Genomic DNA, 15,795 nt, shown 5'->3' on the forward strand with positions numbered 1-15,795 from the left:
TATACTACACAGTGATAAAAACCAAAAGAAGTATCAATCTGATTTGTTACCTGATAACATTTTAATATTTTAGTTTTAATTTAGTTCATACACTTAGAAAATCTTTAGGTTTAATTTCAGTTCAATTTATAATTAATTTCTTTTGGGTAAATCCCACCAAACTTTGGTTTATGACAGTGGAACTTTGTTTAGTTCTAGTTGCAGTGCATTAAGAAGTTACTTCCAGTGGGGCTCAGTTTCCTTTCCTCCTATAGTCTACATAATCAGCCACACCCCCTTCCTTTTTGTTAGCTTTGTGACCTCCTGAAAAGTAGGACTTGATGTGGCACTGAGATAAATTACATTAGGCAGGTGAGCACAGAGTTCTTTGGATTATGAGATGGAGACACGTGGAATTATCTTCCTAGTAGAGTAAAACTGATTACAATCTTATCCCAGGTTTAGTAATTCTCTTTATTTAGCAGAAACAAGAAAAATATCTTACCTAGCTCCAGGATGTCACCAGTTTCTATTAAACAAAAAAATGTTATAGCATAGGTCATCATGATAAACATACTGAAATGACAGAAAGGTGCAATTCTGGAGTAAAATAGGGGTTTGAAAGTTTGTTTATCTGATTACTTCATTTTAAAAGATACTGAGTTTTATTAGTTAGTAGCTGCGGCAGTACACTAAACTTTGCCTTCCTCTAGAGATTAAACTAATAAAAACTATGAAAACCTGGAGGGACTAAGCAACAGTGCCTAAAGCTCTAAATAAATTTGGGATTATTTATAAGAAATGTACGTTTCCAGATTTTCAGCTCAGAATAAAATGTTACTTTTTATAGACACCTTAATAATGACAATATTTGCTTTTTCTTTAAAAAGTGAGTTATTTATAAACTCAGACTTCTAAGAACAAATGTTTTATGGTAAAAAATGTCAAATAAAACTTTTTCATGCTAGATGGCTTTTTTCTTACCTTGATATTGGGATGCAGACTCTGATAGGTGACCATATTTGTATTTTCTAACTTCATTCCAGTTTATTACTGCAGGAAGAGAGAAAAGAGTCACGTAGAAAGAAAACACAAGATTCACTACTTCTGAATTTAGCAGTTTCCATTAACAGTTTTTAACTAAGTCATCACTTTTGAGATTGTATTTTTGGAAATAATGCAAATAGAGACAAGAATGTTATAATTAAAAGCTTTAGAACTGCTTATAGTAACAGAAAAGAGGGAACACCTAAGTGTTCAGAACAGAAGATTGATTCAGATTCAGCTGTGTAACCACTAGGAAAAATATTTTGAAGCTGTTAAACTTTTACAAAGGCTAAAGAATAAATGGGAAAATGTTAAATTGTAATGTTATTAGGTAAAACAAGGGAAGAAAAGTTACATTCATAAAATATCACAATTATATATATATAAAAAAACCCCTAAAAACAAAGAGCACCCATGTAGGTGAACTGTGCCCTCCCAAATTTCATATTGAAGTCCCCACTCCCCAGTACCTCAGAATGTGTATTTGGAGAAAAGATCTTTGAAGAGGTAGTTAAGTTAAAATGAGGTCACTGAGGTAGGCCCTAATTCAATATGACTGATATCCTTATAGAAAAAAAATTGGACAGGGCCAGAGAAAAGATGGCATAAAGACAGAGGGAAAATATGGCCATCTATACCTTAAGAACAAGAGGCCTCAGAGGAAACCTGCTGACACCTTGATCTTGGACTTCTGGACTCCAGAATTATGAGAAAATAAATTAGTGTCATTTAAACCATCAACTTGTGGTCTTTGTTATGGCAGCCCTAACAAATGAATACACTTCTTAAAAATTATCACTAAAAAAAAAATGGAAGTAAACACAGCAAATAAATATACGGGGTGGTAGTACTGGATCCCCTTTATAATTTCTAATTATAGAAATTAATTAGATGTAGCTGAACTTCAGCCCTAGCCCAAGAAGAAGCATTTTTAATTCCTCACAGAAACTAGAGGAACTTGGAAAGCAGTGCCCAAAGAAGAAAAGGAGAAAACAGCTACATTACAAAATGTACACTGTTTAAATACTGCCACAAATTACTCAGTGTATCAGGAAGTATTTAAACAGTGTAATTTTGTAATGTAGTTGTTTTCTCTTGTATCAGTTCCTAAATGAGAAAACAGCAGCTGATAGAATTTCACACATAATAAAAGAAACCACTTATTTAAAAAATTTCAAAGCATTCTAAGAATAATGGCCATGTTTCAGAGTATGTTGTGATATGTAGTTTAATGTAGTATGATATGTATGATACTATTTAATAATCGAATTTATTCCTCTTACACAAGCAATATCTTTCTTCTCTGGTAGTCCCTTTCCCAGTTAGTAATAACAAGTCAGAAATCTGAAATTCTTCTTAATTGTCTGCTTTTCATTGCTTTTGGTTCTCAAATCAATTGGTTATCCAATTCTGCCATTCTATCTCTAAAATGACCAGCTCCTCTCTCCCATCTCCTGGATGGAATCAGTACAGCAACCTCTGAGCTTATGTATGTATTCTTGGAACTTGACAAACAGAAAGCACTTTTTAAAAACTCTTTACCAAATTTTGAATTTAGATTTCATTATCTCTTCCTTTACTCAATAAAAAGTTTCTTAATTCTTGTGTCTTTTCTACATACAAATCAACATTATTTTTCTAAAGTACAGATAAGATAAAATATGTCACTACTCCATTTAAAAGTCCTAAGGGGCTGGGCACAGTGGTGCACAACTGTAATCCCAGCAGCTCGGGAGGCTAAAGCAGGAGGATTGCAAGTTCAAAGCCAGCCTCAGCAGTAGTGAGACACTAAGCAACTCAGTGAAATTCTGTCTATGAATAAAACACAAAATAAGGCTGGGATTGTGGCTCAGTGGTTGACTGCCCCTGAGTTCAATCCCCAGAACCAAAAACCACCACAACAACAAAAAGTCTTTAAGGATCATACCCTAAACTGTGACCAAACATATAAACATATTCCCACTTCTCTTCCAGATATTTCTGGATCTAGGACAAATGTTACTTTATAAAAAATTTCTGGTAATGCTCCTAAGAAAGAAAAGTATTAGCTCAACCTCGTACCTTTATGCCTATCACAGAATGCTACATCTAAATACTTACTAAGCAGTATGTATTCCTGGAACTTGACACACAGAAAGCACTTTTAAAAAAGTCTTTTTACCAAATTCAGAAACATAAAGTTATGAGTGAGAGAAAAGTTATACATATGAATAAGTCAATATTTCAATGATGCTCTCATCAAAACTATTGTAATATAGAGAATGGTACTTAACTAAAGAAACCACTAATGTTGGATAGCAGTTATTCATGTTAACTAAGAATAACAGAAAACAGAGCATCTAAAACTGCAGATAATATAAAAGTCATTCATATTTAGCTTTATTTTAATTTTTTACAACAAATTTACTATTTCAATCATACTAGGTTAATATTAAAAATGAAATTGCTATTATTTAATGGGTAGAGTTTAAAGTTTTGCAAAATAAAAAAAATGATCTATAGATAGATGGGACTGATGGTTCCATAAGTAAATGTCTTTCTGAATTTTCTGACCAGAAATGCCACGGAACTGTACACTTAAAAATTAGTTAAAATGGAGAGCTGGTGATATACCTTAGTAGTAGAGTGTTTATCTATGTGTGAGGCACAGGGCTCAATTTCCAGCACTAAAAAAATTAAAATGATAAACTTTGTTATGTATGTTTTGCTATAATTTTAAAAATTAATCTTAAAAATGAAATTTTCATTCATGGATGTCAGGGTAAGGTAAGCTCAGAGGTTGCTGTACTGATTCCATTTCAGATTTAACTAACATCTAACATTACCTTATAGCAGGCCAGTGCCAGTGATTTTCCTATCTATCACCTCAGGTATTATCAATATCTTTTTGAAGATGAGAAATCTGGGGCTCAGTAAGTTTAATAGTGTCATGGAGGGGAAGATGTAGTGCAGCAAAAGCAATGAAAGATATATAATAATGGTCCAAAAAGGGAGTAAATCCACAATGAAAAATGGAATTGAAGCAACAATGTGAATCCTGCTTAGGAAGATTCATTCATTTTACAAATACTTATCTGGTATTTGTCAGTCATGATTCTAGATACTGCATATATATCACTGAACAAAAACTGCATTCTACTGGAGTTCTTACCAGGGGTTTTACAAAACGTCATCTTTTGATTGGAGGTATTTGAAAAAGCATTTATTGTAGGGAAGCAGATGTCAGAGACTTTCTGGCAATGAGAACTTTCCTGTGGAAGCAGAAAGGCTGGATGACCACTTATCATCAAATGTGTAAACTTTCCTAAGCTGAGAGGGAATTTATGGGTTGGAAAAAAAATAAACTTCTAAGATTCTATTAAACTTTGGGATTCTTGTTCTCTAAGTAACAAATAATATTATGGGAGCTGAGGTAGTAGCAATGAATCTATATCCCATGTGTATATATTTATGTTTGATTAAGCACATGTGTTTATCTTATTAACTATTCATAAACTTGTATTATGTGATATTTTCCTTTATATCTTACATATCAGAATCAACTAAATGAATGAAAGAGCACTTCCTATTCTATATTGTTCAGTTTGACATTTAAATCTCATTTCCAACTCAATATTTTCAAAACAACTCTAAAGTCTTTGCTACTTCCTTACTGAAATCACATTCATCAGGAGAGAAGATGGCAGAGTAGAGGTGGTTGCTTTTCAAGCTGCTCCATGGTGGGAGACCAAGAAAGTGGATAAATAGCTTCCCAGTGAGATAGATGAAAGTGGGATTTTACTGGGATTCAATTCTGAACACTCAGAACAGCTTGGGATATATTATAATAAAGAAGGAAGCACGCCACCACTGTCAGTGGCTGCCAGAACTGACCACTGTGAGCAAAGCAGGGAGGGGGACTAAGGAAACATGCATTGTAGGTGGCATTGTGGCATCTGGTACAGAGAAATCAGAGATCAAGGACACTGCTGACGGATCCAGAGGGTGTGCTATAGGAAAGACACCTACTGTCTTCTGGTTGTCTACAGAGAGCTGAGGCAAGAGCTACCTTGCCATGAGGCTGTGGCAGCTGTGAGGAGCAAGTCCAGGAGCCTAGACCTGGGAAATCTGAGCTGGGTCTGAAAAACAGACCTGGTAGATGCTTGTTGGCATGACCCAGAGTATGCCTAGGAGAACAGGAGAAAAATCAGGCAAGGACAGTGTTTTATCCCGGGGAATATAGGTCTTGGAGACCCTAGAGCCTGGTTTCCTTTCCCCTCTTTGAATCTGGTGGCTTGTAGAACCAGCTGGGACGGTATGACTGTGCTTTCCAACTGAACCCAGGAAGCCGGGAAGGGCAGGGTGTGTGGGTGGTGGAGGATTGGCTCCTCCAATGCATGAGTAAAACCCAGGGGAGACTCCAGGCGTGCAGTCTCCCAGCATGGATCAGCAGCTGCCCAGGTAGTGCTCTGATTTAATATCTTTAGACTAATTGCCATTCAATAAAGCACCTGGGACTTGTCTAGACCCAAGCCTGGCCTTCAGGAGCTCTGCCTACGGGAACTCCTCTCACAGAACTCTACAGCTACCCCACCCTGAAAGTGGAGAACACAACACTCAAACCCACTTTATCTCATACTGCCAGAAGGGGAAGCTAAGAATTTTTGAACTCCAACTGGCAACTTGATGAACAAAACAAAAAGAGGAAGTATTTGACAGCCTGTGGTCATTTCTCTTGTGCATAGTACATATGCACAAGAAAAAAAGGAAGGAGGGAGAGTTGGGAATAGACAACGAACACATATTCTCATTGACACATTTGACTACTACAATGGAAACAGTCCTTAATTTTTCACCAAGAACTGTTTTTTTTCCCTTTTCTTTTTCTCTGATTGTGTTCTGAATGGTTTATGAACATTTATACATACACATATTTGTCACTCTTTTCTCATTTCTAGCATTTTTAAAGGTAGTTACTTTTCATGGCTCTATCTTTTGAGGGTTAAGGTTTTTGATTAGCATATTTTGGTTTTATTTTGTAGAGTTCGTGGTTTTTCACTTATCTGTTTCCCTTGATTTTCTTTCTCCCTTTCCTTTTGCTAACAGTCAAATTCAATTATTTTCTCTTTCAATTTTCCTTTAATTTTTTACTTCTATTTTCTTTATTCCTCCTTGATAAGCATAACAACCTACATCTCTTTTGCATTCCTCCTATTGACCTTTTGAAATTATAATTCCTTTTTTCTATTATTTGGCAACTGACTGCCTTACATTTCTATTTATTGTGCCAATTAACATTGTAGATGTCATAGTAGGGATTAAGTATTTAGTTTAATGCTGTATATTGTTTGCATTGATTGTTATTATTTGTTTCCCACTAACCTGGAAACCTTCAGGGACTCTATAAGTTCATAAAGTAGAAATTCTGTTGCCTCAGATTCATACTGATAGATAGGTAGACAAACAACATGAAAAAGCAAGGTAACAAACCATCCCAAACAAATCAAAATACCTTAAAAACAGAATCCATTGACACTACAGCAGATGAAATGCCACTGTTTTTGGTCAGCATTTTTGATGCTGTGACTAAAAGATCTGACCAAAACAAATTTAGAGGAGGACCAAAACAATTTAGAGGAGGAAAAGTTTATTTGAGGTATTACAGTTTCAGAGATCTTAGTCCTTAGAAGGCCATCTCCATTCCTCAGGGCGTAAAGTGAGGTAAATCATCATGGCTAAAGAGTGTGGCAGAGGGAAGTGGCTCACATGATGATCATAAAGTAGAGAAATCTCCACTTGCCAGATACAAATATGTACCCCAAAGCCACACCCAATGTCCCACTTCCTCCAGCCACACCCCACCTGCCTTCAGTTACTACTCAATTAATCCCATAAGGTGATTAATTCATTGAGTGGGTTAAGACTCTTACAATCCAATCATTTTTGCTCTGCACCTTCTTGCATTGTCTCACACGTGAGCTTTTGGGGAACACCACACATCCAAACCATAACAGCCATAGAAGGAATTTAGAAAGTTCATAATTAAACTGATCTATGAAGTAAAAGACGTAAGATGTAAGGAGTGAAATCAGAGAGAAAACACAAGAAGTAAAAGATTACTTCACTAAGGAAATAAAGATTCTGAAAAAGAACTAATCAGAAACCCTTGAAATGAAGGAATTAATAAACCAAAATTAATCAACCAAAAGCATCAGCAACAGATTAGAACACTTGGAAGATAGAGTTTCAGGCAACAAAGACAAAATATATAATCTTGAAAATAAAGCTGACATAGGATAAAAGATGTTAAGAGATCGCCCATGCTGGCCTGCACGGGACCCAGGCTCACAGTAGGCCTGGGTCCATCCTGCCATTGGCAGACACCCACCAGAGCCCAGCCCCTTTTACAGGACCACCCCTTCCAACTGGCAAACTTTTAGGAGAGCTCAGGCCCAGTCCAGATCTGCCCTCACCGACTTGTGAGGGACCCAGGTCCAGAATAGGTCCTAGTTCACCCCCCTACCCCCACCTGGGATCCTAAGCCTAACTCACCTTTTTTTTTTTTTTAGTAGATCTACTTTTTCAACTGTAAATTTCTTGTAATCTAATCTAATATTTGTAATAGATCAAATATTTTTGATAAAACTTGGTATCTGATGTGCTGTACAACAGAAACCAGACTTCAAAGATTTTTGCAGTATATATTTTTGCACTGGTTACATATAAAAATAGTATTTTAGATATATAAATAAAATACATTTCTAAATTAATTTTGCTTATTTTTACCTTTTTTAATGTGGCTATTATAAAAAATTAAATTACATATGTGGTTTGCATTAATTGCTCTTGGACAGTACCATGTTGGACAATTACAATTCAGTGAAGCTAGGGAATAAGATATATGGGTGGATAAGAGAAGGAGGAAGTGGTCAACATTAGTGGCCATAGTTTTTACTATAATGGAGAAAGCAGAGTTACAATAAGAACCAACAATGGGCAAAGAGGGGAGGTGAGGAACAGAGGACAAAATATACTGATTAAATTTTTTTTCATGTGGCTTGGTTGTTCGATCTTCCTAATAACTAAGACTCCCAACTATTTCAGGAATAAAGGTAGGATAGGCTTTTGAGAAAATAGCATGATTTTAGTGTGAAGCAGAAGGGCAAATGTGACTTAATCCCAAAGAAGACAAATCACCCAAATTATAAGTCCTGAGTAAGGGATAAGAAAGGGTACGGCACAATAAACTAGAAAACGTTGTTATGGGCCCAAAGTAACAGGGCTAAGCACCACAGACTGAAACCTCTGAAACCATGAGTCAAAAAAACATCTTTCCTCTTTTTAAGCTTATTTTTCTTAGGTATTTTGTCATAGTGACACAAAGTTGACAAACACAGAAAAATAGTACTGAGAGTGGGGTCATTGCTGTGACTATACCTGACCATGTGGTTCAGAAGCCCACAGAATTGGGCTGCAGGAGGAATTTGGAAAACTCCAGAGAAGTGGGCCAGAAAAAGCCTAGAATACTATAAGTAGAGCTTCAAGGGAAATTCTGGTAAGAACTCAGAAGAGAATGCTGATAGGAATGCAGGGAGTAAAAGACATGTGCTTATAAGCTTTCAGATGTACATAAGGAATCTGTTGGGAATTAAATTGGACTAGAGGTCATATGTGTTACACTGTGGTAAACATTTTGCCTATGTCCTGTAATTTTATGTAAGGCTTAGTTTAAAGGTATGGATTAATAAATCTGAAGGTGGAAATTTCAAAGCAAAACAGCAGTCATGCTATATCATGAGTATTGCTGGCTGATTTCAGACAGATTTAATGAAAATCAAAAGTAAAAAACAGATGGAATTTTTGTTGTTGTTGTTACTAGGGATTAAACCCAAGGGTGTTGTATCACTGAGCTACATTCCCAGTCCTTTATTTTTATTTTTTTAAAATTTCATTTTAAGACAAAGTCTCATTTAAATTGCTGAGACTGGCCTCAAACTTGTGATCCTCCTGCCTCAGATTCCCAAGTAACTGAGATTTTAGGCATGCGCCACTGTGCTAGCTGAGGAAAAAAAAATTTTTTTTAAAGCAGCTGAACAAGGTTTTATTGCGATTCATTCCTGGGTGAGACTCTCCAGCTGACCAGAGCCGATCCAGGAGAATCACCTGAGCAAAAAATTTTTTTAAATTTGTTCAGCCAGAGAAGTGCATGCAAAGTTTTGGCTAAGGTGGGTGTGGTTGCTAAAGTTATTAGTTCCATTTTTAAAAGCTAAGCTTGGCATATCTACTGGCCCAGTTACTTGGGAGGTTAAGGTGGGAAGACTGCTTGGGCCTAGCTTGGGCAACATGGAAAGACCTTGTCCCTTAAGGACAATGGGGAAGGAGGAGAGAGGGAAGGAGAAGAATCCAAACACTCTACACCAGGAAAATAAGAAAGTTGCCTTGAAGGCATTACAGGAATTATCAGCAACTCACCCATCCTAGACTCAAGAGTGTAGAGTACAAATTTATTTAAAAGACTTGCTTGAGAAGAGACCCTCCCCCAGGCACATTTTTTTTTCCAAAGGGCTACATAAGGAATTGTTGCTTGGATTAATTTCCCCTTGTTCAATTATCCAAGCACACAGAAGTGGCTGCAGCTGTGGTCCAAACAGACCCAGTTCCTGGAGGCAGACCTTAGTGTTATCCAGGAGATGCTAGTTTTTATTTTGTTTTGTTTTGTTTTGGTACCAGGGATTGAACCCAGAGATGCTTAAACACTGAACCATATCCCAGCCCTTTTTATATTTTATTTAGAAACTGGGTCTCACTAAGTTGCTTAGGGCCTCACTAATTTGCTGAGGCTGGCTCCTGACTTAGCCTCCTGAGTTGTTGGGCTTACAGCCTGCACCACCATGCTTGGCATGATGCTGGATTTTAGGTGAGGAGAATGCAAGGGTTGGGTTATGGTTTCCACCGAGAATTCAAAGGAAAGTGTGGGAAGCCAGGCAGAGCATAGCAGGGTCAGAGATCTTGCAAGTAGCTCCTGAAAGGGAAATAAATGAAGTTGTGAGAATGAGACTGAAGTTGCACTGGAGATCCCAGGAAATTAGAGATGTCAGGAATGTGGAGCATCCACCAAGGAAAGCTTCAGACACAGAGCACAGTCAACCAAACAGTTGAGTCCATGTGGGCTGCAGCCAGCAAGACTATAGGGGACAGGGCTGCTCAAACTTTCTAGATCTTATATTGTACCTTTGTGTGCACTGTGTGCTGGTCATGGAGCTATAGGATTTTATGTTTGTCCTATTAGATTTGTCCTGCTTTAGTTCCATTCCTCCTTTTTTTTTTTTACCCCATTCTTTCTTTTTTCGAATGGGAATGTTTACCATATGCTTGTCTTATCACTGTTTTAAGTATGTAACTTTTTATTTTATTTTATGGGGGTTCACAGCTAAGAATATGTTTTGAGTCTCAGAGAAGATTAAGACTTTTCAGGTGTGTTGGAATTGTTAAAACTTTACTGACTGTTGGAGATGGACTGAATGCATTTTGAATCATGAAATGGACATTAGCCTTTGGGACCTTTAGGAGGCAGGGTCTAGGTAGAGGAAATAGGTCACTGGGATCATGCCCATGAAGAATATATTAGGACTCCATTCCTTTCCTCTGTTTCTCCTTGCTTCCCAGCTACCAAAAGCAACTTTGCTTTACTACATGCTTCCTATCACGATGTTTGAAAGTTTTACCATGTACCCAAAGTGACAGGTCCTAATGACCATGGACTGAAATCTCTGAAACCATGAAGCAAACTAAGTATTTTCTCCTATTAAGCTGATTTTCTCAGATATTTTTTCACAGATATGGAAAGCTAATACAGTTTCTTAATCCCTCTTACCTCTATGATAGCATAAAAGAACTTACCACTAGGCTGCATAATCAATGAACTAAAGACTGCTTAAGGAGTTATGAGGTTTGGGATTTATCCCTGGATCCGCCAAAATCTTGCTCTGACTTCTGACAAGCCAATTTCTCTGTATGTTATTTTCTCCATCTGCAAAGTTGATGAGGGGAGAAGAAGGAGAATGGTTATTAACCTGACTAAGACCTTTACGTATTAACAAACTGGGTGAGGGTATAAGAAAAGTAGTACATTTAATACATATTTTTTTCTATTAAAATATCTCAAGGTTGGAAGTTACTTTATAGCAACTTAAGACTCTATATTCACAAAAATAAATACAGATAATTGCTATATTTGGTACCATGCAAATACTGAGTATAAATAAACATTATTTCCAACTAACCATTTTGAGTTAACGTTTGTGCACGGCGAGAGAAAGGGATTCAGTTTCATTTTGTTGCATATGGATTTCCAGTTTTCCCAGCACCATTTGTTGAAGATGCTATCCTTCCTCCATTGCATGCTTTTAGCCCCTTTATCAAATATAAGAAAGTTGTAATTCTGTGGATTGGTTTCTGTGTCCTCTATTCTGTACCATTGGTCCACCTGCCTGTTTTGGTACCAGTACCACGCTGTTTTTGTTACTATTGCTTTGTAGTACACTTTGAACTCTGGTATCGCTATACCTCCAGATTCACACTTCCTGCTTAGAATTGCTTTTGCTATTCTGGGTCTTTTGTTTTTCCATATGAATTTCATGATTGCTTTATCTATTTCTACAAGAAATGCCGTTGGGATTTTAATTGGCATCGAATTAAACCTGTAGAGAATTTTGGGTAGTATCACCATTTTGATGATGTTAGTTCTGCCTATCCATGAACAGGGTACATTTTTCCATCTTCTAAGATCTTCTTCTATCTCTCTCTTTAGGGTTCTGTAGTTTTCATTGTATAAATCTTTCACCTCTTTTGTTAGGTTGATTCCCAAGTATTTTATTTTCTTTGAGGATATTGTGAATGGAGTGGTTTTCCTCATTTCCATTTCAGAAGTTTTGTTGCTGATATACAGGAATGCCTTTGATTTATGCGTGTTGATTTTATATCCTGCCACTTTGCTGAATTCATTTATTAACTCTAGCAGTTTCTCTGTGGACCCTTTTGGGTCTGTTAAATATATTATCATGTCATCTGCAAATAGCGATAATTTAAGTTCTTCTTTTCCTATTTTTATGCCTTTAATTTCTTTTGTCTGTCTAATTGCTCTGGCTAGTGTTTCAACAACTAAATTGAATAGAAGTGGTGATAGAGGGCATCCCTGTCTTGTTCCAGATTTTAGAGGGAATGCCTTCAGTTTTTCTCCATTTAGGATGATGCTAGCCTGAGGTTTAGCATATATAGCTTTTACAATGTTGAGGTAAGTTCCTGTTATCCCTAGTTTTTCTAGTGTTTTGAACATAAAGGGATGCTGTACTTTGTCAAATGCTTTTTCTGCATATATCGAGATGATCATATGGTTCTTGTCTTTAACTCTATTGATATGGTGAATAGTATTTATTGATTTCCGTATATTGAACCAGCCTTGCATCCCAGGGATGAATCCTACTTGATCATGGTGTACAATTTTTTTGATATGCTTTTGTATTCGATTCGCCAGGATTTTATTGAGAATTTTTGCATCCAAGTTCATTAGAGATATTGGTCTGTAGTTTTCTTTCTTTGAAGTGTCTTTGTCTGGTTTCGGGACCAAGGTGATGTTGGCCTCATAGAATGAATTTGGAAGAGCTCCTTCTTTTTCTATTTCTTGAAATAGCTTGAAAAGTATTGGTATTAATTCTTCTTTGAAGGTTTTGTAAAACTCCGCTGTATACCCATCTGGTCCAGGGCTTTTTTTGGTTGGTAGTCTTTTGATGGCTTCTTCAATTTCTTCCTTTGTTACTGGTCTGTTTAAATTGTGTGTGTCTTCCTGACTCAATCTGGGCAGATCGTATGACTTAAGAAATTTATCGATATCTTCACTATCTTCTATTTTATTGGAATATAGGGTTTCAAAATACTTTCTAATTATCTTCTGTATTTCTGTAGTGTCTGTTGTGATATTGCCTTTTTCATCCCTATGTTAGTAATTTGAGTTCTCTCTCTTCTTCTCTTCGTTAGCATGGCTAAGGGCCTGTCGATCTTATTTATTCTTTCAAAGATCCAACTTTTAGTTTTTTCAATGGTTTTTTTTGTTTCAATTTCGTTGATTTCTGCTCTAATTTTAATTATTTCTTGGCTTCTACTACATTTGCTGTTGTTTTGCTCTTCCTTTTCTAGGTTTTTGAGGTGTAGTGTGAGTTTATTTATTTGTTGGTTTTTTTCTTTTTTTGAGGAAAGAACTCCAAGAAATGAATTTCCCTCTTAAAACTGCTTTCATTGTGTCCCATAGATTCCGGTATGTTGTGTCTGTATTGTCATTTGTCTCTATGAATTTTTTTATCTCCGCCTTTATGTCTTCTGTAACCCATTGATCATTCAGTAACATATTGTTCATTTTCCATGTGATGTAGGATTTTTCCTTCCTTCTTTTATCATTGATTACCAGTTTCATTCCATTATGATCAATATGGTGCATGGTATTATCTCCACGCCTTTATATTTACTAAGAGTTGCCCTATGGCATAATATATGGTCTATCTTTGAGTAGGATCCATGTGCTGACAAGAACGTGTATCCACTTGATGATGGTTGATATATTCTATATATGTTGGTTAAGTCTAGGTTATTGAATGTGCTATTGAGTTCAATAGTTTCTTTATTCAGCTTTTGTCTAGAGGATCTGTCTAATGGTGAGAGCGGTGTGTTGAAGTCACCCATAATTATTGTGTTGTAGTCTATTTGACTCTTGAACTTGAGGAGAGTTTGTTTCATGAATGTTGCAGCTCCATTGTTTGGTGCATACAAATTGATAATTGTTATGTCTTGTTGGTGGATGTTCCTTTTAACAGTATATAGTGTCCTTCTTCATCCCTTTTGATTAACTTAGGTTTGAAGTTGATTTTATTCGATATGAGTATGGCCACTCCTGCTTGCTTCCGAGGGACATGTGAGTGATATGATTTTTCCCAACCTTTTACCTTCAGCCTGTGTATGTCTTTTCCTATCATATGAGTCTCCTGAAGACAGCATATTGTTGGATTTGTTTTTTTGATTCAGGTTACTAGCCTATGTCTCTTGATTGGTGAGTTTAGGCCATTAACATTTAAGGTTACAATTGAAATATGATTTGTACTTCCAGTCATGTTTATTTATTTATTTATTTTAGTTTGGCTAGTTTTTACTTTTTGGTTATTTTCCTCCCCCTTTACTGAGATACCTCCTGCTGTTAGTTTTGGGCACTATTTTTCAATTCCTCTTCTTGTAGTATTTTGCTCAAAATGCTTTGCAGTGCTGGTTTTCTGGCTGCGAATTCTTTTAGCTTTTGTTTATTGTGAAAGATTTTAATTTCATTGTCAAATCTGAGGCTTAATTTTGCTGGTTACAGTATTCTTGGTTGAAATCCATTATTTTTCAGTGTATGAAATACATTGTTCCAGGATCTTCTCGCTTTCAAAGTCTGTGATGAAAAATCAGTCGTTAACCTAATTGGTTTACCACTGAATGTAATCTGCCTCCTTTCTCTCGTAGCTTTTAATATTCTCTCCTTGTTCTGTATGTTGGTTATCTTCATAATTATATGTCTTGGAGTTGGTCTATTACAGTTTTGAATGTTTGGGGTCCTGTAGGCTTCCAGGATTTGGCAATCCATTCCATCTTTCATCTCTGGCAAGTTTTCTAGAATTATTTCATTTAATAGGTTGTCCACTCCTTTGGTTTGATTCTCTATGCCTTCTTCTATCCCGATGACTCTCAAATTTGTTTTTTTTTTTATGATATCCCATATTTCTTGAATAGATTGCTCGTGGGATTTAAGCATCTTTTCTGTGTTGACTATATTCTTTTCAAGTTGATAAACTTTGTCTTCATTATCTGATGTTCTGACTTCTACTTGATCTAGTCTATTTATAATATTCTCGTTTGAGTTCTTAATTTGGTTTATAGTTTCCTGCATTTCTAAGATTACTGTTTGATTTTTTTTAAGATCTCTATCTCCTCGTAAAGCTCGTTCTTTGCCATTTGAATTTGTTTAATTCATTTTCAAAACATACTTTTATTGCTTGGACTTGCTGTCTTATGTCTTCTCTAATATTCCTTTCCATTTGAGTTAGGTATGCCTTGAGTTCTTTCCCTATCCCTGTTTCTGATGCTTCTAGGTCCTCCTGTAGAATTAAGTTGTCCTGCATTGTTTGTACTCCTTTTTTCCCTTGTTTTTTCATGATGTTCACGCTACTTTCCAGCTCTATTTGATCGCTGTGTTTCTGCTCTCTTCTATAAATTTGTTTTGTTTTTTTATATCTCTGTTGTGTCTCCTTTGTGTTGGTAGACTATGCTTGCTAAAGTGGATTCCGCTGGGAAGGAATTCCGACGCCTGAGCTCCAGTGATGTCACCTCTCTACTATGGCGGGCCCCAGGCTCCTTACTGGGGTGTCCAAATGGAGGGGCGGGACTGGACTATCTCTGGTTGGTTTCAGCTCCTGGACGCCGGCGGCCGGGCATTCTCCAGCCGCCCAGTTGTGCTGGCAGCCGGCAGGCGATTGGTCGCCGGTGGGCGTGCGGTTTCCAGCTGCTCAGTCGCAGGGGCAATGGGCCGGCTGTCGCTGGTGGGCAGGCGATCTCTAGCCGCCTAGCTGCGTGGTTGGTCACCGGCGGGCAGGCAGTCTCCAGCTGCCCAGTCGCGCGATCAGCCGGCGGGTGATAGGTCGCCTGCGGGCATGTGGTCTCCAGCCGCTCAGTCGCAGGGGCAATGGGCCAGCTGTTGCTGGTGGGCAGGAGATC

General features: G+C 37.1%; 1 protein-coding gene across 15 annotated transcripts in view; it reads right to left on the bottom strand.

Annotated features, from left to right (window-relative positions):
- Window positions 1-15,795, bottom strand: part of Scmh1 (Scm polycomb group protein homolog 1) — a 215,369-nt gene that overhangs the window by 154,509 nt on the left and 45,065 nt on the right. For 7 of the 15 annotated variants that reach the window (XM_078026045.1, XM_078026046.1, XM_078026039.1 and 4 more), the window contains exons 2-4: window positions 10,906-11,035; window positions 964-1,032; window positions 485-508 (exon numbers count right to left, since the gene is read on the bottom strand). In XM_078026045.1, the coding sequence (XP_077882171.1) occupies window positions 485-508; window positions 964-1,032; window positions 10,906-10,918 (106 nt within the window). In that variant the 5' untranslated portion in view covers window positions 10,919-11,035. Of the gene's footprint in view, window positions 1-484; window positions 509-963; window positions 1,033-10,905; window positions 11,036-15,795 lie in introns of those variants that run through there. The other 8 variants (XM_078026034.1, XM_040288457.2, XM_078026038.1 and 5 more) reach the window with 3 other exon arrangements.

The sequence above is a fragment of the Ictidomys tridecemlineatus genome, chromosome 11 (assembly GCF_052094955.1).
Source record: "Ictidomys tridecemlineatus isolate mIctTri1 chromosome 11, mIctTri1.hap1, whole genome shotgun sequence".
Classification (NCBI taxonomy): domain Eukaryota; kingdom Metazoa; phylum Chordata; class Mammalia; order Rodentia; family Sciuridae; genus Ictidomys; species Ictidomys tridecemlineatus.